Source organism: Heteronotia binoei, chromosome 1 (assembly GCF_032191835.1).
Source record: "Heteronotia binoei isolate CCM8104 ecotype False Entrance Well chromosome 1, APGP_CSIRO_Hbin_v1, whole genome shotgun sequence".
NCBI lineage: Eukaryota > Metazoa > Chordata > Lepidosauria > Squamata > Gekkonidae > Heteronotia > Heteronotia binoei.
In genome coordinates this window covers 247732085-247756689 of record NC_083223.1, presented here as the reverse complement: position 1 = coordinate 247756689, position 24605 = coordinate 247732085, and the positions used below count along the sequence as shown (strand labels likewise).

Sequence of the window (24605 nt, the reverse complement as noted above, 5' to 3'; positions counted from 1 at the left end):
GGGGGGAACAAAGCTTTTCCAGCCCTGCTCTTTTGGGTGGAGGATATCTGACCATGCATTTTCAGAATGCAGCTCTGTTCACCTGCACGGATGTTATCAGATTTTTATTTTGATTTCCCCACCCTGAAAGTTTAGGGTTAGGTGTGTTGAAGTGTCAAAACTGCAGGTATGTAAATCATTGATATGTGTATGTGACAAGCGTCAAGCCTTCCATACCACTCAGTCAGCCCATCAGTACAAGCAACCCAAGCAGTTGCTTAGGGCACCCTTGAGACAGCCAGGTATGGACCAAAAGGTGCTGGCGAAGATGCCTCATCCTGTTGCAGAAGATCCTGAAGTTGCATCCATCTCTCTGATCGGATGTCAGGGCATCTGGAGCTGCAAAACGTCCTGACCTGGCATTGCCCAGAAAGAAAGGGGAGCATTTTCTCCAGAATAGTTCCTTGTACAATTACAAGGAGACAGGAAAGGCAGGCTCAGTTGTCTGGGAGTTGCTTACGCATCGCCCAAGACTAATCAGAAGTAATTGGATATTTGGTCTGACCCCATGGGCTCATTTTCTAACCGGAAGTGCCAATGCTTAACCAAACCTCCCTGCTCATGAGACTGGAAAATCCCACCCCCCTCAACCCTCAATCCATGGAAATTGGCTGCGGTGCTTCATTGGGGAAGCAAAGGTCCCTCTGCACATGCTCAGAGGCACTGTCTTCTTGTGTGTTTCTGCCACCTTGTGTTATTTGTTTTCCTTGACCAGATTTTTAGATTGCCTTAACTAAGCTGAGTTGAGGCGCTGAAAACAGAGGCTGGGGTTGGAGAAGGGTTTTTTTGCCCTCACTTGGAGTCAGCCCTCCCCACTCCTGAAGGTATTGCTGGCTCTCTTTGTTTGCGGACAATAGGTACCACAGGACAGAGAGGTGCATAAAGCAGTCTGCAAAATATGTAGATATATTCAAATACAGGTGCCGCTTTATCTCCAACAGAGCATCCCTTGGGACCTTTTTTTTGCTTCTTTGTTTGTGCGCCTGGATGTTTTCAGAGCAAGCCTGGCTGAATGCAGAAGAAATTCAATAGCTGGGTCTTGCTCTGGCCTGTCTAACCTGCCCCTCTCCCCCTCATCCCAGGAGCTGGCTTCTTATTTCAAGAATGTGCCATTGAAAGGCGGATGGAGTTTGATCCACCAGCCTCCCCACCCCCACCCCCGTACCTCCCCAATCCCAGGCAATGCTCAGGGACCAGGACCGATGGTCCCCTCCAGCCCCCAAAGGCCCCGTTGATTGTTTTTATCCCTCAGGGGATACTTTCCCCACCACCACCACCATGCACCACGCTGATGCCTGTTGTGGGAAAATCCTCGGAGTGACTGAAATGCATTGGAAGGGCTGGTTGCCTAGTAACACATTGGCATCATGTTTGGCGGTGGAGCGCCAAGGGCAGGGAGCTCAACATCAGCCATGCCCAAGCCTCTTGCGGGGATGTGGGCACGCCCACCTGCCCTCCCTCCCCTACCCCCAGAAGCCGGGGTGACTCACTTGCCAGCAAGCCCCTCGGCTCGGGAGGCAGCAGCTGGATCGGGCGCGCCGAGCCCAGAGAGGACCGGCGGTACTTTGCAGCAGTAGTTCAGAGGCGGGCTCCCAGGTGATGCCAGCCGGAGGACCTGCCCGGGCAGAGCAGGGGAGGGGAGGGGGGGGACACACCGAGGGGCTCCCGAGCTGCGTGGGATAAGAAGGCGCTGGGGCTGCTGCGCTCAGCCGCTGGCCCTGGAGGCTCTGATGATGCCATCGGGTTGGGCTGCCTTTGGGTTGGAGAGGCGCGAAGAGGCTGGGGTGGCATCTGTCTTTTTGACGGCGCTGCTGAGGCTCGGCTGGCTGGCGGGGATCCTGGGATCCTTGAACTACTGAGCACTTTTCTCTCCCCCTCTCTCTCCTCCCCCCCCCCGCCCCCGCCTCCTTCCTGCAGCCTCTAAAGGCAAGCCAGGCTCGCGGCTGCACCTCGCCTACTCCAGACAGCGGAGCCGCTGAAGGAGAGATGGATGTCCGACTGCGCGAGTTGCGCCTCCAGGAGGAGAGGGAGTTTCTGGAGAGCGTCGCGCTCACGGAGCCCGGTAAGAGCACCCGACCGCGAGATCGGCCCTGGGGCTGGGCTGGAAGTGGAGGGCTTCTGAGCAGAGGCGTTTTGGAGCAGACTGAGGCCGCCTGGGCTTTCTGGTCCAGGGAAAGGGCTTCGCCTCCTGCCTCTGACACAGAGGGAGAAGCTCAACAGGTTGAAACAGAAACTCAGGCAGGCTCCATTTGCAGGCTTCGACCCAGATGGAGTGGGAAATCTCCCCTTCCCAGTCCAGAACCCCCTGGCAATTTTCTGGGACGTTCCTTCTCATGCAAGAGAAGTTCCTTGTGGATTGAGCCTCACAGGGGCCAGATGGGGCTGCCCCCCTTCTCCCCCCCCCCCCCCCCCGCAATCCCACCAACCTTACCTCAATCCCACCAGTCTCACCTCTGACTTCTTCTGCCCACCCAGTTAATAGCTCAGCTTTTGGGGGCTGATCAACTGCGTTGAGTAGAGACCCTGGCTTATTCTGTTCTTTTGCAAAGTGCCTGGCGCACTTCTCGACTCTCCTCTGCGGGCAGCAGCAAATCCGAAGCCTTTTGCCCTGGAGTTGCTGTGCTCAGACGACTTCAGCATCAGATCAACAGGTTTCAGCCAAAGTGCTTTTCCTTATCAGCAGCTCAGGCAGCCTCAAATAACGGGTCTGCCGGGGATCAGCCGAAGGGAACAGCATCTTTTCCAATTACAAAAGCATCGCCCGCCCGCAGGTCTTCTCCCAGCTGTGCGGGGAAGGGGGGGGGGGAGATGCAGCCATCCTTTCCTCTTTCAGACAGGCAGGACAGGTCGGCCCTCGACATTCCTATCCCCTCACCCAGCAAGGAACGGACGGGCACTTAATTGCCGTCCAGTGGATCTCTTTGGCCTGCATGGAAAGCTTAGATTATTGGGAAAAGAGGCTGGGGAGGGAAGGAAACAGAAGAGAATGGGGACCTGCCTGGGTAAACAGTGGAGGAATGGGAGCTGGAGGGGGAGAATGTTGTGGGTGACAGCCTGTCTCCCCTTTCTTCGTTACAGATGGGAATCTGGAACATGCCAGGGGCACCCCGGATCAGTCGCCTGTGGAGGAAGACAGGAGGGGCAGCAGGGAGCAGGGGATCGTCCCTGAGCCCCTTATGACTGATGGCAACTGGCAGGTGCCATGTATCCCCAAATCCCCCAGGTAACCAGGCTCCATGTGCCTATGCGGGGTGCCTCTTCCCAGAATTTGCAGCAATGTGATGCTTGAGGTGGGGAAGGAGTGGAAGTTGGACCTCCGCTCCCTGCTTGTGAGTCTGAGGAGGCAGGTGGTCAGGGAAGGGAAGGGAGGGGAGGGTTGCAGCCCCATCTGGCATCTCTCTACTCCCTTCCCCCAGGGATGCCAACCTAATCTTGGAAGCTGTGAAACGCAACGAATTCCTGCGATGCTTGGGTGATGGGCAGAGCCATCCGCTGGTGGAGAGCTTCACCCTGGAGGAGCACCAACCTGGAGACACAATTGTAGCTGAGGGTGACGATGGACACACCATGTACATTGTAGCTGGTGAGGGTGCAGAGGGGTGTGGCAGGGAAGGGGGTTGGGATACAGCCCCAGACTGCTGTGGGTAGAGATGGATTGCTGTTGGGAAACTCTTCCAGGCCCCTGCTCTGTCCTGACTGGAAAAAAAAATGGCGCTAGAAATTGCTGTTAGAAGTACCATCCCGGCTTGGGACTAGCATCCTGGTGTTCCAAGTCTTCCTTGAAAATGTCAGTGCCTCTGGTTGGGTCATAATGCCCCAGGACTGAAAGCAGAGCTTTTTTTGTAACAGGAACTCCTTTGCATATTAGGCCACACACCCCTGATGTAGCCAATCCTCCTGGAGCTTACAGTAGGTCCTGTACTGAGAGTTCTGTAAACTCTTGGAGGATTGGCTACACCAGGGAGGTGTGACCTTATATGCAAAGGAGTTCCTGCTACAAAAAAAAAGTCCCCACTGAAAGTATATTTGCATCTCCCTATTGGCAGGCCTTTGCCTTTTCATAAGAAGGCTCTTGCCAGCATGGGAGTTTATCAAACAAGAGAGGAAGGTTTGATCCATTTTTCTACAGGCTAAAAGTGTTGGGATCTTATGGACTTCACTGATGACAGAGTTCTGCAGAAGTCGGGCCATGGTGGAGAGAGCTCAGGTCTTAATCTCATGTTGGAGGAGAGGAAAGGGGGACTCCGGTAACAGATGAGATCTAGTTGGCCTTTTGGCCAGATCTCAGTGGTCTGTGTGGAGAAATGATTCTCATAAAGATTAAAGTGCCACTGAGCATGCACAGAGCGCCTTCCATTGTCATTTGGCAACTACAGTATCGCCATCTATCTAAAAGTGGAGGGAGGAAGTATCTGCTTCTGCTGCAGGCGCAGAATGTTTCCCAGGCTTGCGTCAAGGGACTTTCCTGCCAAAAGCTTCCAGCAGTGTAATGCTTGGGAGAGCAGCCACATCTGTGGAGACCGTAGGCCACCAAAGCACCTTGTCAGATGATCTCTGAGGGGCTAAAAAATCCCCTGCTGCTCTGAAGAGACTGGGTCACTTTGTTTCTCTTCACATGCTTCATTAACTTGGAGGGAGGATTTGAGATGACAGTTAGCTTTCGAGATGGCTTTAAAAAGGCGTGAGACAAATTCAGGGAGGATCAAGTCTGTCCCACACAGCTCCTTCGTCCACAAAGTGGGTTTCCCTCCCCTGATGTCATACCAAAGGTCCCAAAGGACATGTGACAATTAGGAAGGGAAGGCCACCCGTATGGAGAGTGGGACACCCCAATGCTCGATCACTTTCCTTCCTTCCACCCCTTCCTCTTTCTATTTCTCATGCAACTGGAATGCAACAAAAGAGGTTTATTGGGAAAAGATGTTTGGAATAATACTGCTAATAATCATGTGCTCTTGAGTTGCAATTGACTTGTGGTGACTCCAGCCCATGGGGTTTTCAAGGCAGGGGATGAACAGCAGTTGTTTGTCATTGCTTTTCTCTTTATAAGCAACCTTTGTCTTCCTTGGTGGTCTCTCATCCAAGTACTGACTGTGGCCAGCCCTGCTTAAGTTTTCAAGATCTGACGAGATCAGGCTAGTCAGGCTGTGGAAAGGGGATCTAAAAGATGTCCTCCAAAAGCTGAGAAAGGCTTCTCGGCAGTAGCTTGAAATACACAGTTGCTTCTTCTGCTCCCCCAACAATGCACATGCAGCTTTTGAACATCCAGACAAGCAGAACCAGTTCTTCAGTCGAGTCACCCAAGCAATTGCTTGGGACAGCACCACAAGGAGGGTGCTGATGACCCACGGGAGTTCAGCTTGCTCCCAGCCCCAGCCGCAAGCAAGCACCCATCACCTCTGGGGTTTGCACAGCAGGCAGCCAGGCTCAAGCCAAATCCCTGCAGGCCTGGCTGGCAGCTGCACATGCCCAAGACTTGTTGGGTGTGCCACAGGGACTTGGCTTGAAGCTGGCTGTTGGTGGCACAGTCTCAAGAGTCCCCTGCTTGGAGTGCCAGAATACTTTGAACCAGCCCTGCCAGCAGAAGACAAAGGAGTAAATCCATCTCTGTGGGTTTTATCAATTCCAAGTTTGGGATGCTTGCAGCAGGCAGTTCCATAGGTCACATGAAGCTGCTTATACTGAATCAGGCCATTGGTCCATCAAGGTCAGTAACCTCTACTGAGACTGGCAGTGGCTCTCCAGGGTCTCAGGCAGAGTTCTTTCACATCACCTGCTACCTGATCCTTTAAACTGGAGATGCCAGGGATTGAGCCTGGGACCCTCTGCAGGCCAATAAATGCTCTACCACTGAGCCACAGACCCTCTCCTTTATCTCCATATAGCTTCACTTAGATGCTAGCAGCTTCAATGTGCACAAACTCTATCCTCCTCTTGCCCTTCCACAGAGTGAAAACAAGGCAGATCTTTAGCCTGCCCTCTGTTCATGCATGATTTCCCTTGTCATGGCTAGACAAGGAGAAAGTGGATAATAATAATTAATTGTAGGTTCCCTTCAGCTATCGTGGCTAATTGCTGTTGACGGACTTCTCCTCCTCCATTAATTTGTCTAACACCCTTCTAAAGCCATCTAGGTCGGTATCTCTCACTGCATCCTTTGAGACAAAGAATTCCGACTATTATTCAATTCCATAAGTGATGAGACTTTGAACTGGGACCCCAGGTGTGTGTATTTGTGTGTATGTGCGTGTGTGTGTGTGAATCGACCTTACTCTCCTTTTGCAGAGGGGGAGCTCAGTGTGATGCAGAAAGGGCGCCAGCTCCGCACGCTGCTTCCGGGGGATGTGTTTGGGGAGCTGGCTGTGCTGTACAAATGCCAGCGCACCGCAACTGTTGTGGGTAAGGGTTTGCCAAATCTGGCCTAGAAAATTCCTGGAGATTTCAGAATGGTGCCTGTAGAGAGGAGAATTTGGGGAGGGATTTCACCTAGAATCTATGGTATGCCATTGTCTGCCTTCTGAAGCTGTCGTTTTCTCCAGGACAACTGACCTTTGTCATCTAAAGATCAGTTGTAATTCCAGGAGACCCTTAGGCTCCACCTGGAGGGTGGTAACCCTATAAGAGAGACATATCTCCACAGACCCGATGCCCTTTGCCAGTAGCATCAGCCCCACCATAACAAACTGATCTTTTGAGAGTGAATCGGGCCTGTCCTCTGTATTCACACTCTTCTGCTCCAGCCCATGCTCCATAGCTTCACTGACCGAGAACAGGCCCCTTTCTAACCCTCCTTCCCGTCCCCCCAATACCAAATCCTTACCACTTCCTCAAGACTGCATCTTCTTAGCAAGGGGAAGGATGGAGAGGGGAGTTGTTTACAGGAAGAGGGGGAGAGGGAAGTAACTGGAGGTTGGTCTTGCCCGCCCCCTGAGGTTTGCTCATTTGCAATCTATTTCATTTTTCTTTACATAAATAATAATCGTTTTGCGCCAAGACAAGAAGGATTCTCATAGCAAATTAAAAACTAACAAAGACAGGGTGGTCTAAGCCTTCACTTTCCGCAATATTTGTTTGTCTTCTAATAGGTCCTTTGACACTTCATTATTTTTGCTATAAAAGACCAACATGGCTACCCCTCTGGAGTTTTATGTAATATTCATAACATTTAATGGCTGGGAACATTTCCACTCATCGGAGGGGGGGAAATGAAGCTAACAAACTGAAGAGGAAACTCTTGACTATTGTATTTTATTTTTGTGGCAAGCGGTCATTTAACGCAGTGCCCACTCTGTGCCTCCTACCTTAGTGAGGTGCCTCCCCCAATGTATATTTTTACTAAGGACACTGTCTATTATCCCCAAGAGGCACATGGAAACGTCTTCCTTGGCTTACAGAGGTGTGAGATGAAGAGATAGAAAGGTGGGAAGAAGGTGACTTAGCATCAGTTTCTTCACTGTGCCCCACGCTTGGGTCTTGGCGGGTCCTGCCTTTGTAATCTGGGCTGGCTGTTGGGGCTGGGGCATCCCTGGTTCTGTTGCCATGGCGATGGTACAATTGTATCCTCTCCAATTCACTGTACCTATTGAATAGAGATGCAGAATCTGCTTTCTCATTTTTCTCACAATGCATACTGGAGCATTTTCTCATCCAAATTTTTTGGTTTTTCTTGCTCTCGTGCTGGATACAGGACAACTCGGATAAGCAAATTGCAGCAATCTCTGGCACACTGAAATACTGCAGGGCTTTTGAGACGACGTGCGTCAATCAAGATGTAGAAAGGTGTTTTAGGAAAGTTAATGGCAAAAGAGCTGCCCACGCGGTATGTTGAAAATTGCTGTTACTTTCTGAAACACCCTCGTACACACTTGATGACATGGAAATGTGACAGTTGTGCTTGCAGAGATGTTGGGGAAATCGAGATCTCGAGCATTCTTTGCCAAACCCATGACAGTGGCCTGTTCATCGGCATGCCTCGCTGCTCTTTAGCAGACCTCTTGTTCAGCCAAGGAAACAAGATGAAGAGCCCCTCTTTTTGACAGCTCTTTACTTATTTATTAATACGTTTCGGTCCCATCTTCTGACACATGGTGGCCCCTCCAGGCAGCTTGCGGACAGTGTGAAAGCCATAAATTACAATATAATATACTGCAAAGAGGAAAATAGATGGCAAACAACAGCTTAACAGCTGGAGAGACACTGGTGCTAAAACATGACCCTAGGCATTGTGTGGACAGAGCTCCCAGAGGATTTTCCCCTCCTTTAAATATCAGGCACGCTGGCCCCAGAATACTGAACGTCATGTCTTAGTTAAGTCAAAACCTTAACAAACCAAAAGGCTTTTAGGTCTTCTTTTAGGTTAACAGTTCTAGAGTTTTATGACAAGGAAGGTATTGCAGGTCAGGGTGTTTGACTGACTCTCACCCCCATCTCCCCAGCGCTCACCCCTGTGCAGCTGTGGGCCATTGACCGGCAGACATACCGTACAATTATCACCGAGAATGCCAAACGGCGGCGTGCTGAGATACTTGCTGGGCTTCGAGGGTGAGTGAAGGAAGCACAAGGGGGGTGGATTTCTGGGCACCACTTTGTGGGAGGACTAATTTCTGGGCACCACTTTGTGGGGTGATGATTCTCCTGATTTCTCCTGTCCTGGGTGAGAACAACAGAGGGGATACTTGGAGATCTCTTTCTGTCGTCGCTGCTGCCTACATGCGGAATTCTTGAAGAGTGAACGTATAAAGTTGCCTTCTCCTGAACCAAGCCATTGGTCTCTTTTGAGCTTAATACCCTTTTCAGCTAGATTCAAATCCAGTAGCAGAGACCAAAAAGGGGTAAAGCTTTTGAGAGTCAAAGCTCTCAGGTATCTGAAGAAGGGAGATTTGCCTCTCAAAAACTTATACTCTGAAAATCCCGTTGGTCTCTAAGGTGTTCCTGGACTCGAATCGAGCTCTGCCATTGCAGATCAACATGGTAACCAGGGCTTTTTTTTGTAGCAGAAACTTATTTGCATATTAGTCCACACCCCTCTTATGTAGCCAATCCTCCAAGAACTTACAGGGCTTTTATTACAATGCCTACTGTAAGCTCTTGGAGGACTGGCTACATTAGGGGAGTGTGGCCTAATATGCAAAGGAGTTCCTGCTATTAAAAAGTCCTGATGGTAACCCTCTAAAAATATCCTTGCATTGTCTCAAGGCCAAACTAGATATGAAGATGTCCCTGGGGCCACCATGGGGATGCTGTTACCTTTTAAAAGTGATTTTAAAATGTCATGAGGGTCCAGTCCTAATCAGGCCACAGCACAGAACTCTTGCTTCCTCTCCCCGCTCACCTTATCAAGTATGTCCTCCCAAAGCAGAACCAGCATCTCAGCCTGTTGCTTTGTAGGCCAAATCCTGCTCCTTCACAACATTTTAAAATCACTTTTAAAAGGTAACAGCATCCCCACAGTCATCATCTCTAGTGTGGCCGTCAGGTGGAGGAAGATCATTCCCAACACCTGCCAGCTCAGACACTCGAACTGCTGGGCATTGAACCAGGGACCTGGGGTCTTTGCCAAAGGGTGTGCTTCAACATTGAGGTATGGCCACTGCCCCCCCCCCTGCAAAGGTGAGGAGAACAGAGTGAGACAAGTTACAAACCAGGGCTGACAAGTACCACACTGAGAGCAGACTGAACCATGCGTGGATACGTCCACCCCTCCCTCGGGACTTACAACTTAGATTTAGCACCTCGGAATTTGTTATCACGTGTTATATAAATTAAAAACTAATAAGTCACCGGGTCCGGATGGCATACATCCGAGAGTTCTGAAAGAACTCAAAGTTGAACTTGTGAATCTTCTAACAAAAATCTGTAATCTTTCATTGAAATCTGCCTCCGTTCCTGAGGACTGGAAGGTAGCAAATGTCACCCCCATCTTTAAAAAGGGTTCCAGAGGAGATCCGGGAAATTACAGGCCAGTCAGTCTGACTTCAATACCGGGAAAGCTGGTAGAAACCATTATCAAGGACAGAATGAGTAGGCACATTGATGAACACGGGTTATTGAGGAAGACTCAGCATGGGTTCTGCAAGGGAAGATCTTGCCTCACTAACCTGTTACATTTCTTTGAGGGGGTGAACAAACATGTGGACAAAGGAGACCCGATAGATGTTGTTTACCTTGACTTCCAGAAAGCTTTTGATAAAGTTCCTCATCAAAGGCTCCTTAGAAAACTTGAGAGTCATGGAGTAAAAGGACAGGTCCTCTTGTGGATCAAAAACTGGCTTAGTAATAGGAAGCAGAGAGTCAGTATAAATGGGCAGTCTTCGCAGTGGAGGACAGTAAGCAGTGGGGTGCCGCAGGGCTCGGTACTGGGTCCCATGCTCTTTAACTTGTTCATACATGATTTGGAGTTGGGAGTGAGCAGTGAAGTGGCCAAGTTTGCGGATGACACTAAATTGTTCAGGGTGGTGAGAACCAGAGAGGATTGTGAGGAACTCCAAAGAGATCTGTTGAGGCTGGGTGAGTGGGCGTCAACGTGGCAGATGCGGTTCAATGTGGCCAAGTGCAAAGTAATGCACATTGGGGCCAAGAATCCCAGCTACAAATACAAGTTGATGGGGTGTGAACTGGCAGAGACTGACCAAGAGACAGATCTTGGGGTCGTGGTAGATAACTCACTGAAAATGTCAAGACAGTGTGCGTCTGCAATAAAAAAGGCCAACGCCATGCTGGGAATTATTAGGAAGGGAATTGAAAACAAATCAGCCAGTATCATAATGCCCCTGTATAAATCGATGGTGCGGTCTCATTTGGAGTACTGTGTGCAGTTCTGGTCGCCGCACCTCAAAAAGGATATTATAGCATTGGAGAAAGTCCAGAGAAGGGCAACTAGAATGATTAAAGGGCTGGAGCACTTTCCCTATGAAGAAAGGTTGAAACGCTTGGGACTCTTTAGCTTGGAGAAACGTCGACTGCGGGGTGACATGATAGAGGTTTACAGGATAATGCATGGGATGGAGAAAGTAGAGAAAGAAGTACTTTTCTCCCTTTCTCACAATACAAGAACTCGTGGGCATTCGATGAAATTGGTGAGCAGAAAGGTTAAAACGGATAAAAGGAAGTACTTCTTCACCCAAAGGGTGATTAACATGTGGAATTCACTGCCACAGGAGGTAGTGGCGGCCACAAGTATAGCCACCTTCAAGAAGGGTTTAGATAAATATATGGAGCACAGGTCCATCAGTGGCTATTAGCCACAGTGTATGTGTGTATATAAAATTTTTTGCCACTGTGTGACACAGAGTGTTGGACTTGATGGGCCGTTGGCCTGATCCAACATGGCTTCTCTTATGTTCTTATGTTCTTATCTCACTGAATGTAGCACCTCTAATTTATTGTGGTTTTTAAAATTTTATGTAACTGTTTTAACTGTATTTATTAACTGTATTTTATCATAAGAATTGTATAATAATCATGGTACACACCATGTCTTGTTAGCCGCCCTGAGCCTGCCTCGGCGGGGAGGGCGGGATATAAATAAAATTTATTATTATTATTGTCAAGTGAGTGCCTTTCAGCCTGTGAGGAGTGCAATCCCTCAGCATGGAACAATGAATTAAATAACTGATTGACTGATATATCTACATCCCACTTTTTGGCTTGTTGGGTCCTAGTCCAGCCTGGTCAAAGAAGCTTTGGTAATAGGATACTATATACAATTTTGAGGTAGATATGAGACCCTGTGCTTCTTTTGGGTATCTCTCTTTCTTTCTCTGTTTTTTTCTCCCTTTCTCCCTCCCAGGGCAAAGCCTCTGCAAGGCCTGTCAGATGCTGCCCTTTCACAGCTTCTGGACACGGCAGAAGAGGTAAGTGTTAACATCCATGTCCTCTTTCATTCTGCTTTGCCGGCTCTGACACAGAGCTGGCTCAGGAGGGGGTGCTGCGCCGTGAATGCCCTCTGCATCCTGTGAAAGACAGGAGAATCTTTATTTGCGCAAATGCCAGTGTGGAGTGAGCAGAGATTCCCCACCTGCTTGTACCTGCATTTGAGCTCTTGTCTGTTTCTCTGTGCATTCTTGCAGCGCACCTTTGCCCCCAATGAAATGATCATCCAGGAAGGGGATGAGGGAAGAACGTTTTTCTACATCCTCAGCGGGCAGGTGAGACATGGCCAAGACCCTTCTTCCCCCTCTCAGTCCCAGAACTGCCAAATAAGAAAAGAGAGACTAGTGTTTCTGACAATGTGCAGAATTCCTCCCCTCACAACCAGCCCATCACATCTCTGGGAATCAGTGAGCAATTATTCCAGGTCTGCTAAGGGTGCTTAAACTCCAGCTTCTTTTAAAGCTCTCTGCCTGGCCCTTCCTTACCAAGCAAATGTACGAAGGTATCTTATACCAAGTCACATAATTCCATCCATCCATCACAGATCCTCTGACTGACAGCTGCTCTGTGGGATTTCAGACAGAGACAAGCCTTTCCTGAGATTATTTAACTGGAGATGGCAGGGGTTGGATTTGGGACCTTCTGTATACTCTACCGCTAAAGCCATGGCTACAAAGCCTGGCAAAGACAGAGTGTCTACTGAATTTATCAAGCACACCCAGGCTGGACATAACATTCCTGCTCCCATAAAGAGCTATTTTCCTAAGCACTCTCACTGTTCTACTTCTTGTGGCCACCTAGGGGCACAGGGCTGGTTCAGTAGCCAAATGAACCAAACAGGTGTGTGCATAGAAAAAGAGGCACCAGAGCTCATTAGCACAGCTTATTTGCATAACTCATTTGCATATGCCACAAACCCCTGACAACACCGGAAGGTGTACTAAATTACATCAGCTCAGCATCTACCTTAAAATGCTTCTTGAATCATAATTATCATAATAAAACCTTACTCCCATCATAAATTTAAATTACATTTCTCCTATGTGGCCACAGTAACATGATGAAGATTTTCATCTGTCTGCTTTATATATTTTGGTTATTTCCCCATTTTTGGTGGGGGGAAATATTAGAAAGTTTGTCAAATCTTAGAGTTCAGCAAAATTCTCACGGGGGGTTGAACAATGGAGCCCAGAAGCAAGAATTGGGAGTGGAGAGCAGTAAGAAAGAAAGAGCGCAATAAAATTTCGAGGTTCTGGAGCTCTGCTCCTGTGAGCGCCTGCCCACGAAGCCTAGGTGCATGGGGTATGAAATTGGCCATCACAGTAGTCTCCTGTCCTTCTCCCTTGCTACCCAACCCTCATTCCCTCCCTTGACTCCACAGGTGGAGGTAACCATGAATGTGGAAGGGCGGGAGGAACACATCCGTGTAATGAAAGCAGGGGCCCACTTTGGGGAACTCGCCTTAATCCGGTAAGTGTGGAGGGTATACAGTCTCTCTAAGCTAGGTAAGCCTGGATTGACTCAGTCAGAAAGAGGATCAAAAGAGTTATAGGACTGATTCTAGCTTTCATATTTCAACATGGCAATAAGCAGAGGTGGAGATGGGGCTCCAGGGGCATGCAGGGCTCTATTCCAGCCCATCTCCTTGGCCTAACCAGTGATCCAAAACGCAAAACAAATCCACGGCAGAGTTGTCTGATTGTCAGCCACCAGAACATAAAACATGTTCAGAATGCTTTATTGTTAGGCTAATGTAATGAGATGCGAGTAGGCAGAGAGAGCATTATGAAAATGCTAGGCACAGAAATGTAATCAAAAGGTAGAAATAAATTTGTCATAAAATGAAATCAGAATTCACATGGCTTTGACAGATAAAAAGCATAGAGTTTTCTAAGAATAGCAAAAGGCATTCAGAAGTAATAAAATACAGACTTCCTACAGTGCCAGGTCTGAAGGCTAGGTAACAAACCCTTAGGTGAGCGAGGTCAGCTCCTTCTGTTTAGGGCATTTCAAAATGGAGTCTGCTATCTCTTCTATCACAACAAAGTGGTATGGCATGAACTGGATGTGGGTGAACATGTTTATTTAACCCATACAAAATGGTTCTCATGATAGTGGGAGATTCTGTGGACTGGTAAGAAGACCTATCTTGGCTGGAAAGATTAGGCTAGCAGGCCAGGGTTGTGTAGGTGGTCTCCGCTGTAGTACTCCTGGACTTCCAAGTGTCTCTGTGGCCCTCAGTGCAGTCTTTTAGCAGGCTCCTTTGGCTGCATCCTCTGATAAAAGACAAAGCTGTAGCTAGGGTCACCCACGATTTACTGACTTCTAGATTAGACTGCTATAATTCTCCCTCCATGGGGTTGCCCATGGAGACAGTTCAGAAACTACAGTAGGTTCAGAATGCAGCTGTATCAAACTCAAAAGTGTGCAGATATCATCATAAGCATCTCCTGAATCAGTTTTACTTTCACCCAACAGAGTTTGGAATTCTGGCCTTGAAAGCTCAACCTTGGTCCACAGAGTCTCAGGAAGCATTTAATCTGCTATGAACTTCTGTGAAAGCTGAGATCATTTAGCAGGGCCCTGCTTCAGATACCATATTAAGCAGAAGCAAAGACTACTAGAGCAGGGCCTTCTCAATAGCCTCTCCTGAGCTTTGGAACTCCCTGTCTCAATATATCCATTTGGCACTGTCCCTGCTGTCATTTTGATTAAAACTTATTTAATTCAGCTGACTTCTTGGTACACTGCTGTCCCTGGTAGGTGTCCAGCTTGGCAAGTTTCTGGAGAACCAGTTTCTGTAGTCTGGAAATCAGTTTTCATACAGTATTTCCAATAAGAACCCAATGAATCTGTGGAAGAGGACAGAACAAGAATTCAGATCCACCCAGTTCATTAAACAACTCTAGGCCCCATGTGGAGATTGGCATCCCTAGTCCCTGCTACCTTGGTTGATTTGGTATCCATTAAGCTCCTTCTGTTTTTCATATCAATGCATTTTTAAGAATGTGTCAACTGGAAATCTGGAAGAGCTCTGGATGACCTCAGGCACTTTCAGCCTATCCTGCCTCACAGCATAGTTGTAAGGATAAAACGCACGTAAATATATACAAAGGTGTCTTATGCTGCTGAATCAGACCATCAAGGTCAGTACTGAACTTGAGACTTTTTGCATGCAAAGCAGAAGCTCTTCCACTGAGCCACAAAGAAGAGGGGGGAACTATGACTGTGATTTAAAAAAAATGTGAACACACAAACAACAAACAGTAATTAGAGACTCTAAGAGGGACCTTTGTTATGCAAAGTACATACGGGTCTTTCTTATGTGTTTTGAGTCTGTCTTACTGTTTCCGGTCTTATGGTAGCCACCTATTCTGTAATCTTTATAGCCATAGGGGGGAAGTATTTCTGAATTTCCTGCATTGTGCAAGGGGTTGGACTAGATGCCCTGGAGGTCCCTTCCAGCTCTATGATTCTGTGCCTGTAACCTTGGGCATGGTTCATGGGTTGTCATGACCAAATGTATTTATTCCGTCTCCAACAATTTATCCTGCATATAGTACTTGCAATCAAACCCAATGAATCCGTGGGAGAGGGCAGAGCAAGAATCCAGATCCATCCAGTTCATTAAATAGCAGGCACACATTGACTTTTGAGCCCACCTTTTTGTCAGGAAAGTTGAATAGCAGAAACAAGGTACCTGGCTTTGGGAGGCACAGCAGGGGAAGCTAGCCAGGTGGTTTACACCTGCCTCTAGGGTTACCAACCTCCTGGTGTGGCCTCCTGGAATTACAGTTTCTCTCCAGACCACAGAAATATTTTTCCCTGGAGGAAACATCAGCTTTTGGGGGTAGATTCTATGGCATCACATCCCTGCTGAGCTCCCCCTGACCTCCCCAAGCACCCAACCTCAAATCTCCACAAATTTCCCAAGCCAGAGCTGGCAGCCAAAGCCTCTCATGCATGTACTTGCAGATCTCTTGCACTGATACAGGCCAGAGTGAAAGGATCTGACCTTCTTGTGGGTGAAGATACACAAACACTTGCTTCTGGGGTGGCTTCTCTGCTTATGGGGCAGGAACCGTATTGGGGTGAGGAAAGTAAAATATCATCCTTCATATTCTTTCTTTCCTGTTCACTTTTTTTCTTCTTACTGCACACAGGAACATTCGCCGGACTGCCAGCTGTCGGGCAGAGGATGAAGTCACCTGCATTGCAGTAGCTAAGGAGTAAGTCTGATAAGATGGCACCTCCCTTCTGTGTGTGGTGGTCTCATCTGTACTCTGGACCCAGATGGTCTCCCTCTTGAAGTCAAAATTGTCCCCCAAGTGCCCCTCTTGTTCCCTGTCTGAGGCCTGGCTCTTTAGGATAATTAATGACTCAGTTTCCACTCTGCAGAAAGCATCCTCTGAAGGTCAAAACTGCTGAGGCCTGACTCTTTAGGATAATTAATGACTCAGTTTCCACTCTGCAGAAAGCATCCTCTGAACTACAGGCCTGGCAAATCCTACCAATAGTTTGTTAGTTCCAGAGAAAGAAAAACACTACACAAATTGGTCAAAAGCCCTGCAAATCAAAGTGGCAGTCAGAAGCCCAGCAGAGGTAGGGGGTCACAAAAACATTTTAGGTGTAAAACTGATGGATACAATAGGGAGGACAGAGAAAGCGAATGGGACTGCAGAAGGTATTTTGGTGCATGTTTATCCTTGGAAACTTGCACACGGAAGCCTTTGGAAGAGGGAGCAATTTAGAGCATTAGCTAGTGGGAAAAGGATTAAAGCATCCTATCTGTTTTTACTGTTGCTTCAGTCAAGGTTGAACCCATCCCAAAGCCACATTTCATTTTTTTAAGAAGCCTTTGGGGGCTTTATTACACACCTTGGCATATCACATACAGTTTGCCTTGATGCTCATGTGAGGTCCAAATAAGTCCAGTATCAAAACTGACGAGTTTATTAACTACAGCATTGTACTGTGCAATAGTTCTTTTCTACTAGGAGTCTGGGTGTGCGAAACTAAATCAGGTTGGTATTCCAACCTATATTTCTGCTTATGGCTTCTCTCTTCTGACTTTTCCACAGAGACTTCCAGGAACTGAGCCCGATGTGTGCTCGTGAACCGTAAGTCTTCAGAGGGGAGTGGGATGTGGGAGAGATGAAGGTTGGGGCCATCCACAGTAGGATCATTTGACTGGGGTGACCCACTAGGTAAATCTAATTCCTGGCTACCTGTATGAAACTCACTCCCCACCCAAATCTAGGATCTGAAGCTTGGGCAGCAGAGTGAGACAAGGAGTGGCTCAGAGGGAGGGAGAAAAGTATTTTTCTACTAATTTCTTCTTTCTCCCTCTCAGAGAAGCTGCAGTGCAAGAGCCTCCATCCCTCTCTGAAACCAGACGGTCAGTACTGAGGGTTTTGCATGTACATATGGCAATGTTGCATTAGTGGTGGTGGCAGTCTCAGTTGGGGCTCCCCCTTAGAGGCCCTAGCAGCCAGATAGTGGGAGAAGAATTGCAGATTTATACCCCACCCTTCTCCTTGAATCAGAGAGGCTTACAATCTCCTGTATCTTCTCCTCCCACAACAGACACCCTGTGAGGTGGGTGGGGCTGAGAGGACTCTCACAGCAGCTGCCCTTTCAAGGACGAGCTCTGCCAGAGCTATGGCTAACCCAAGGCCATTCCAGCTGCTGGAAGTGGAGGAGTGGGGAATCAAACCCGGTTCTCCCAGATAAGAGTCCACGCACGCACTTAACCACAACACCAAACTGGAAAGAAAGGTAGTGGCCATCCCAGCCAGCAGGACTTTCCTCTGCCCAGACTGGGAGTTGAACCTGCCCTGGCTGATTTATCTTTGTGCTCGCTGGGTTGTGGTCGGCTGGTGCTGCTGCTTTGCCCGGGGACACCACAGACTGAGGCTTGGATACTGGCTACTGCTTTGTTGTTAACTGCTGCAGGTCAAAGACAATCCCTTCCCAGTGGGGAAAGGGGACAGAAAAGAGCTTTTCTCCCTTTCCCTTAGAACCTGGGAATGCCCAATAAAGCTGATTTACGTAGACATAAATTAAACACTTCTTTACTCATTGGCTGCAATCACACACACTAAATAATGCACTTTCAATCCACTTTCAATTCACTTTCCAACTGGATCTTGCCCGTTCACATGGTAAAATCCAGTTGGAAAGTCCATTGAAAATGCATTAGTGTGTGTGGTCGCAGCTAAAGAGTTACTAAATGACGGACTTCACAAGCATGGTGGTGGTAGAACATGCCATCAAATCACAGCCAACTTATGGTGACCCCATAGGGTTTTCCAGACAAGATATTGTCAGAAGTGGTTTGCCATTGCCTGCTTCTTTGTAACATCTCTGGACTTCCTTGGTGGTCTCCCATCCAAGTACTAACCAGGGCTGACCCTGCTTAGCTTCTGCTAAAATCAGGGTAGCTTGGGTATAGATGGTCTTTATCTATGTTGTTCACAGATTCAGGGAGGGCCAGTCCATTAATGGCTACTAGCCATGGTGACTAAAGGGAATTTCAACCTCCAGAGGCAATAAGCCTCTGAATACCAAGGGAAGGCTTGGTGGCCCTGCAGGGCAACTGATTGGCCAATGTGTGAAGCAGGATGCTGGACAAGTGGACCACTAGTCTGACCCATCAGGGCTCTTCTCTTATGTCCTAGTGACTGTCTTCCTTGTTCCTGAGTTTAGGGCCCTTGCTGGAGATTTGTGGCATCTCCTTTCATCCCTTGTTTGTCTGGATACTTTTTGCTGGCCTTTGTTGGTGATCTGGAAGTTGCTCAGGCAGCAGCAATAACTTGTTTCATGTTTTGACAGACATGGCCAAAGGGATTCCACACAGTCCATAAAAGCTGTAAGGTTTTTAGCTATGATGACTACATGAAACCTCCATGTTAAAAGGCAAAGTTAAGCGGGGCAAGAACAGAAGGAAAGTTTGACTTGTATGTCTTTTACGACATCTGGTAGGCCATAATGGGAAACAAAATGTTGATTTGACAGACCATTGGTCCAGCGAGACTCGTATGTTCTCATTAAGACATGCTTCAGCAGCACAGCTAAATGGGTTCCATCTTCCCAGAGCTCTCTCCCCACTCCCCCCATCTTCTCTGTAGGGATCAGGCACACCACAAGTCAAGGAACGTTTTCTTCTAACCACCAGACTGCTTCTCCTGCTCTCCATAGTGTGGGATCTATTTCCAGCTCAACCCCAACGTCTTGCAGTGAAGGTTTAAATTAGAATGGCAGAACTGGGAGCTCTTGAAAGGTGAGATGGCTACCAAAAGGGAAGAAGGCTCATTTGCTTTCCTTCCCAAAAGCCCAGATCCCGGCAAGGAGCTGCTGCAGGAAAAGAGCTCATAGAGCAAAGGGAATTGATGGTTCAAGCAAGTGAGTCAAGCCACACATTGCAGACAAAGATAGCCAGAGGTGTATAGCGTTCAGAGTATCAGACTAGGGTGTGGGACACCCAGGTTCAAATTCCCACTCTGCCTTAGGCTAACAGGGCTTTTTTTATAGCAGGAACTCCTTTGCATATTAGGCTATACCCCCCTGATGTAGCCAATGCTCCAAGAGCTTACAGGGCTACTTAGTACAGAGTTACAAAGCCAGTTTGGTGTAGTGGTTAAGTGTGCAGACTCTCATCTGGGAGAACTGGATTTGATTCCCCACTCCTCCACTTGCACCTGCTGGAATGGCCCTGGGTCAGCCGTAGCTCTCATAGAGGTTGTCCTTGAAATGGCAGCTTCTGTGAGAGCTCTCTCAGCCCCACCCATCTCACAGGGTGTCTGTTGTGTGTGTGTGTGTGGGGGGGAAGGTAAAGGATATTGTGACCGCTCTGAGATTCAGAGTATAGGGCGGAATATAAGTCCAATATCTTCAATAGTACAGGGCCTACTGTAAGCTCCAGGAGGATTGGCTACATCAGGGGTGAGTGACCTAATATGCAAAGGAGTTCCTGCTACAAAAAAAGCCCTGAACCTACCTCCCAAAATTGTGAGGATAAAATGAAGGAGAGGAGAACGATGTAAGCTGCTTTGGGTCCCCACTGGGGAGAAAGGTGGAGTATATATGAAGTAAATAAATAAAAAGGCAGAGCTTCCTCCAGTCCTTACTTTATGAGGCTTTGAAGAAAATGCCCGTGGTGATCCACCATATCATGAACATGAAAACAAACCCATCCAGGGAATCTTCATGGGGAAAGATTCTCCTCACATTCTGTTTCCAAAAGCTGCCAGCTGAATGCATCTGGCAGTTCAGAAGCAGAGCATGAAAGAGGAGAACCTGCCCTTGATGTTTGCCCTCCGCAATTAAAGGCATATGTGCCTCTCCACATGGAAGTTTCATTTAGCTATTGTGGCTGTTAGAGAAATGGAGCTCCCTGCCACCCGCCCACTAACATTAGCTGTGTTCATAGCAGATATCCCAGAAGAAGGTATGTGTAACCTCAGCTAAACTTGAATTAAACTTTGCAGTGATTCAAAGAGAACAAAACATTTTTACTTTTCACTTAATGTCATATCATGTTAGAATAACATAGAACTTAGTAACACAACAGAACAATGATCTTCCAAAAGGAATGAGGCACCCACTTTCTGCGGTGAAGTTTGCAGCAGACCTTTCACTGTGCATGATCTTCCAGCTGCAACCATATTTCACGTTTGTCTTCCTTTTCAGCCTTCTTTCTTTGACTTTCCAGATAATAACTGCAAGCTTCTTTCCACTGATATGGCAAGCCTGTGCTAACTGAAAAACAAATTCCATCTGGATTAATGCTGGCATCAGTTATGTGTTTTAATAGTACCAACAATAGCAGAAACTTGTTGATTCATGTGCTGATCCAGACACGCTAGAGCAAAAAACTCATATCCTTCTATATCCGAGGCTAATTTACTGCACCTTCGGTACCATGTAGAATTTGCAAGCCTAGAATTATGAATCCCAAACAGGGCACTGTCTGTCCTCCTGCTCCTTCTATTTCCAAATGATTTCTATTAGGCTACAACTTTGACGAAATAAGAAGGGTTTAGATAAGGTTTCATAAGCTCTGCTCAGGACCTCAGTTTGATCCCCGGTGGAAGCTGGGTTTTCAGGTAGCTGGCTCAAGGTTGACTCATCCTTCCAAGATTGGTAAAATGAGTAGCCAGCTTGCTGGGGGGAAAGTGTAGATGACTGAGGAAGGCAATGGCAAGCCACCTCTTAAAAAGTCTGCCATGAAAACGTTGTGAAAGCAACGTCACCCCAGAGTCGGAAATGACTGGTGCTTGCACAGGTGACCTTTCCTTCCTTTCCTAGATAAGGTTTCACAAATGCAGGTTACCTGTGAACCCATGTCTATCTATTAAACAGTTACATTTCACCGCATCCAGGTCCTATCATGTCCTGCAACATTTCTTTTTCACCCATGACTCAGTATCCTTTCTGGATGCCCACTGATCTGCCGTACTGCTCTTGGTTGTTCCAATTAACAAGTTTTCTTCCTGGTTGCTAGTTGTATTTAGTAAAATTTGATGAACCAATGCTGGATTTGGCCAACTGACACAGTCACTTTTCAAATGTCCTCTTAATCCATAATTACAGCGCCATAATGCCTTACTGTGGCTTTTGGATGTTAACAAGTCACTTTTCTCTGAAATTCTAGGAGAATGGTGGCTTCGAATTACTAAATCCTCCCGCTAGCTGAAGGGTAAGCTTTAGTTTAGCCATCTTTCTCTCAGATTCTAAGTATCTGGATTTCCAATCTACTTCTCTGCTAGTGCCACTCCTTTCAACTTTTTCTGCATTTTTTTTTTCAGTTGGCTGGCCCCAAAATTTTTATTTCAAGGTCTTCCCTTTTCATGCATCTCTGGCTTCAGCTTCCTTTCTTGTTTATTCAAAATTTCTTTCTCCAAAGACATCAGAGCATGAAGAAGATCAACACAGTGAACTCCTCTTGGTCGACTACCAGTCCCTATGTCTTTTATTCTAACAGCTATTAGCAATGCTTCATGTCAGCATCCTCTAAAAAATTGTTCCTACACATGAAGCTTAAATTCTTCCTCTGTAATCCCCCTTTCTTTTAGTGTTTCCATAGCCAAAGCACGGAAACAATTGAGATATACTGATGGGGGTTTATTAATGAGCTGATAAGTCTCATAAAACTTTCATTTCAGAAACTGAAACAATATTGCCATATGCAATTTCTAAAAGAGCAAAGCATTCCTTTGCAGAAGTTTTTCTCCCTGCCCCCAAAGCTATGTGCAATGCAGGTGGCAGCAAGCTCTCTATAATTTTCTTGCTTTTTAATATTTTCACCAATACTGCCATCGTCTACTAAGTCTCTTGCATGCAGTCTCCAAACAGAATACTCTATTTCCCCTGCTGGTTTAGGTGAAATAATAAAAAATGTCTTTAATTGCATCTTTAAAATCTGCTGCTGAAATCTAAATTGCACTGACAGTTTGCAAAATTCCTGCCAACATTTGTTGCAATTTGTGGGGGGGGGGGAGTTTGCAGCAGTAGAGGTTGCAACTGGAGTCTTTTCATCCACCTAACTGCCACCCAGCATTCTTTCCTCTTTCCTGTACAAAATTTCTTCTTCTTCCTGAATAATTGTTGTAATCTCCACCTCTATAGGAATTACACCCCAATTTCCATGCAGCCTGTGCTTCCAGCATTGATTTTCTATTTTCCAGACTGACGCAGGTGTCTGGAATTCATATAGTACCATTTCTTTCCAAATCCCATTTGCAATTTAGCAATTACACCATACAGTTCTACAGCATTTTGTGTATCCTCATTTAAATTCTGGACTTCTAGCATGTAACAAAACAGTTTTGTGAGGCTCAAACCCCAACTTTCTGCACACTTCCACAGCAAGCAGTTTATATTTGCGAGTTCAGTTACAAGCCCCACTTTTGTTGAGTGCCACTTTTGTAAGTCCCACTCTTGTGGGTCAGATCTTGGAATGACTCTTGCAATTTAATTGAGAATAAAACATTTTTTACTTTTCACAACATCATATCATGTGACGAAAAACAGAGAAGGCAGTAACACAACAGAACAATGATCTCTGAAAGTCCAGACAATTAACTTTTCCCTCCTTCACATCTTGATACCCCCAGAGTCCATCTCTTTCAGGGTTGCCAGGTCCAATTCAAGAAATATCTGGAGACATTGAGGTGCAGCCAGGAGCAAGGTTGGGACAAGCACAACTGAATTTCAAAGGGAGTTCTGGCCATCACATTTAAAGTGACAGCACACCTTTTAAATGCCTCCCCTCCATTTGGAAATAATGATGGATAGTGACACCTTCTTTTGGGGCTCATAGAATTAGACCCCTTTGTCCAATCTTTTTGGAACTTGGAGGGTGTTTTGAGGAGAGGCACTAGATGCTATGCTCAAAATTTGGTGCCTCTACCTCAAAAAACAGCCCTCCCATTGCCCCAGATACCCATGAATCAATTTTCCATTATACACTATGGGAATCAATTCCCATAGGGAATAATGGAGTGCCCAGCAGACATTTCCCTCCCCCCCTCCAGCAGCTTTCTGATGACCCTGAAGCAGGGGAAGGGCCTCCAAACCAGGGGATCCCCTGCCCCCACCTGGGGATTGGCAACCCTAATCTCTTTCCTCTTGTTGGTAGCTCAGGAAGTCTCTGGCTGAACGCTCTGTGTACCAGCTTTCAAAATGAGGGTCCCAAATGAACACCCCATTAGATAGAACAGCCCTTCTACAAGGTGTTGAGCCTATTATTAAGGTTCAAGCTCCACAGCATGAAGTCTTCCTTTCCACATTCTGTACCCTTCTACTTCTAAAGGCTCCACTCCATCCTGGCTCATTCCATTCCTAGCTAAGGGTTTCACATGCATGTTTTATATTCTTTGTTTTGCTGGCCAGACCAATTATTGAGTTATTTTATTCTCCCTGTGGCCAAGATAAAAAAGACTGTTGCTTCCATTTTGTCATTACTTGTCTGGCTAGCTTATGCATTAAAAATTAGCACTGATATAGTGCTATCAGCTTTCAAAGCGCTTTGCATACATTCTCATACTAACAGCAACCCTGTCCGGTAGGCTTAGACCCAGGGTGGCCAAACCTGCTTAATGTAAGAGCCACAGAGAATAAACATCAGCTGTTTGAGAGCCACAAGACATGAATATCAGATCTTTGAGAACCACAAGGTGGACGGACAGAAGAAAGGAAACATGGGGGGAGGTGGAAAGAAAGCAGCTTTAACTTCAAATGCATTCTCCAAGCTGCTGGCTGGCTTGGCTCAGAGAAATGATTTAAAGAGAGAAATGCCTTCTCCAAACCAGCCAATGGGGCAGTGGAGGTTTCAAGAGCCACACAATATGTGTGAAAGAGCCACATGTGGCTCCCAAGCCATAGTTTGACCACCCTTGGCTTAGACCAGGGGTGTCAAACATGTGGCCTGAGAGCTCCTATCAGGCCCCCCAAGCAACAAGCTATCATCTGCTTCCTTCTGCCTCTCTCTTGCTTCCTTCTATATAACAGCATGATTTGCCAGGCTTGCTGAATCGCACAGGAGCTGTTTTCTCCATTGGCTGAGGATCCTCCCTTGGGGAGGAAGTGAGGGAGGGGTAGCTTGCTTTGCCAGACTGTCAATCACACAGCAGAGCTACTGAGCCAAGCCTCTTTACCTTCTATTGGCTGAGGTTCCTACCCATCCTGGTCCC

General features: G+C 47.1%; 1 protein-coding gene across 2 annotated transcripts in view; it reads left to right on the top strand.

Annotated features, from left to right (window-relative positions):
• The first annotated feature begins 2025 nt into the window (after positions 1-2025).
• The window catches only part of LOC132580290 (cGMP-dependent protein kinase 2-like), a 185941-nt gene continuing 163361 nt past the window's right edge, over positions 2026-24605 (top strand). Inside the window, exons 1-11 of one of the 2 annotated variants that reach the window (XM_060251014.1) lie at positions 2026-2101; positions 3118-3262; positions 3456-3622; positions 6325-6438; positions 8475-8580; positions 11828-11891; positions 12108-12185; positions 13292-13380; positions 16074-16139; positions 16992-17030; positions 17264-17308. In XM_060251014.1, the coding sequence (XP_060106997.1) occupies positions 2026-2101; positions 3118-3262; positions 3456-3622; positions 6325-6438; positions 8475-8580; positions 11828-11891; positions 12108-12185; positions 13292-13380; positions 16074-16139; positions 16992-17030; positions 17264-17308 (989 nt within the window). Of the gene's footprint in view, positions 2102-3117; positions 3263-3455; positions 3623-6324; positions 6439-8474; positions 8581-11827; positions 11892-12107; positions 12186-13291; positions 13381-16073; positions 16140-16991; positions 17031-17263; positions 17309-24605 lie in introns of those variants that run through there. The other variant, XM_060251022.1, reaches the window with a different exon arrangement.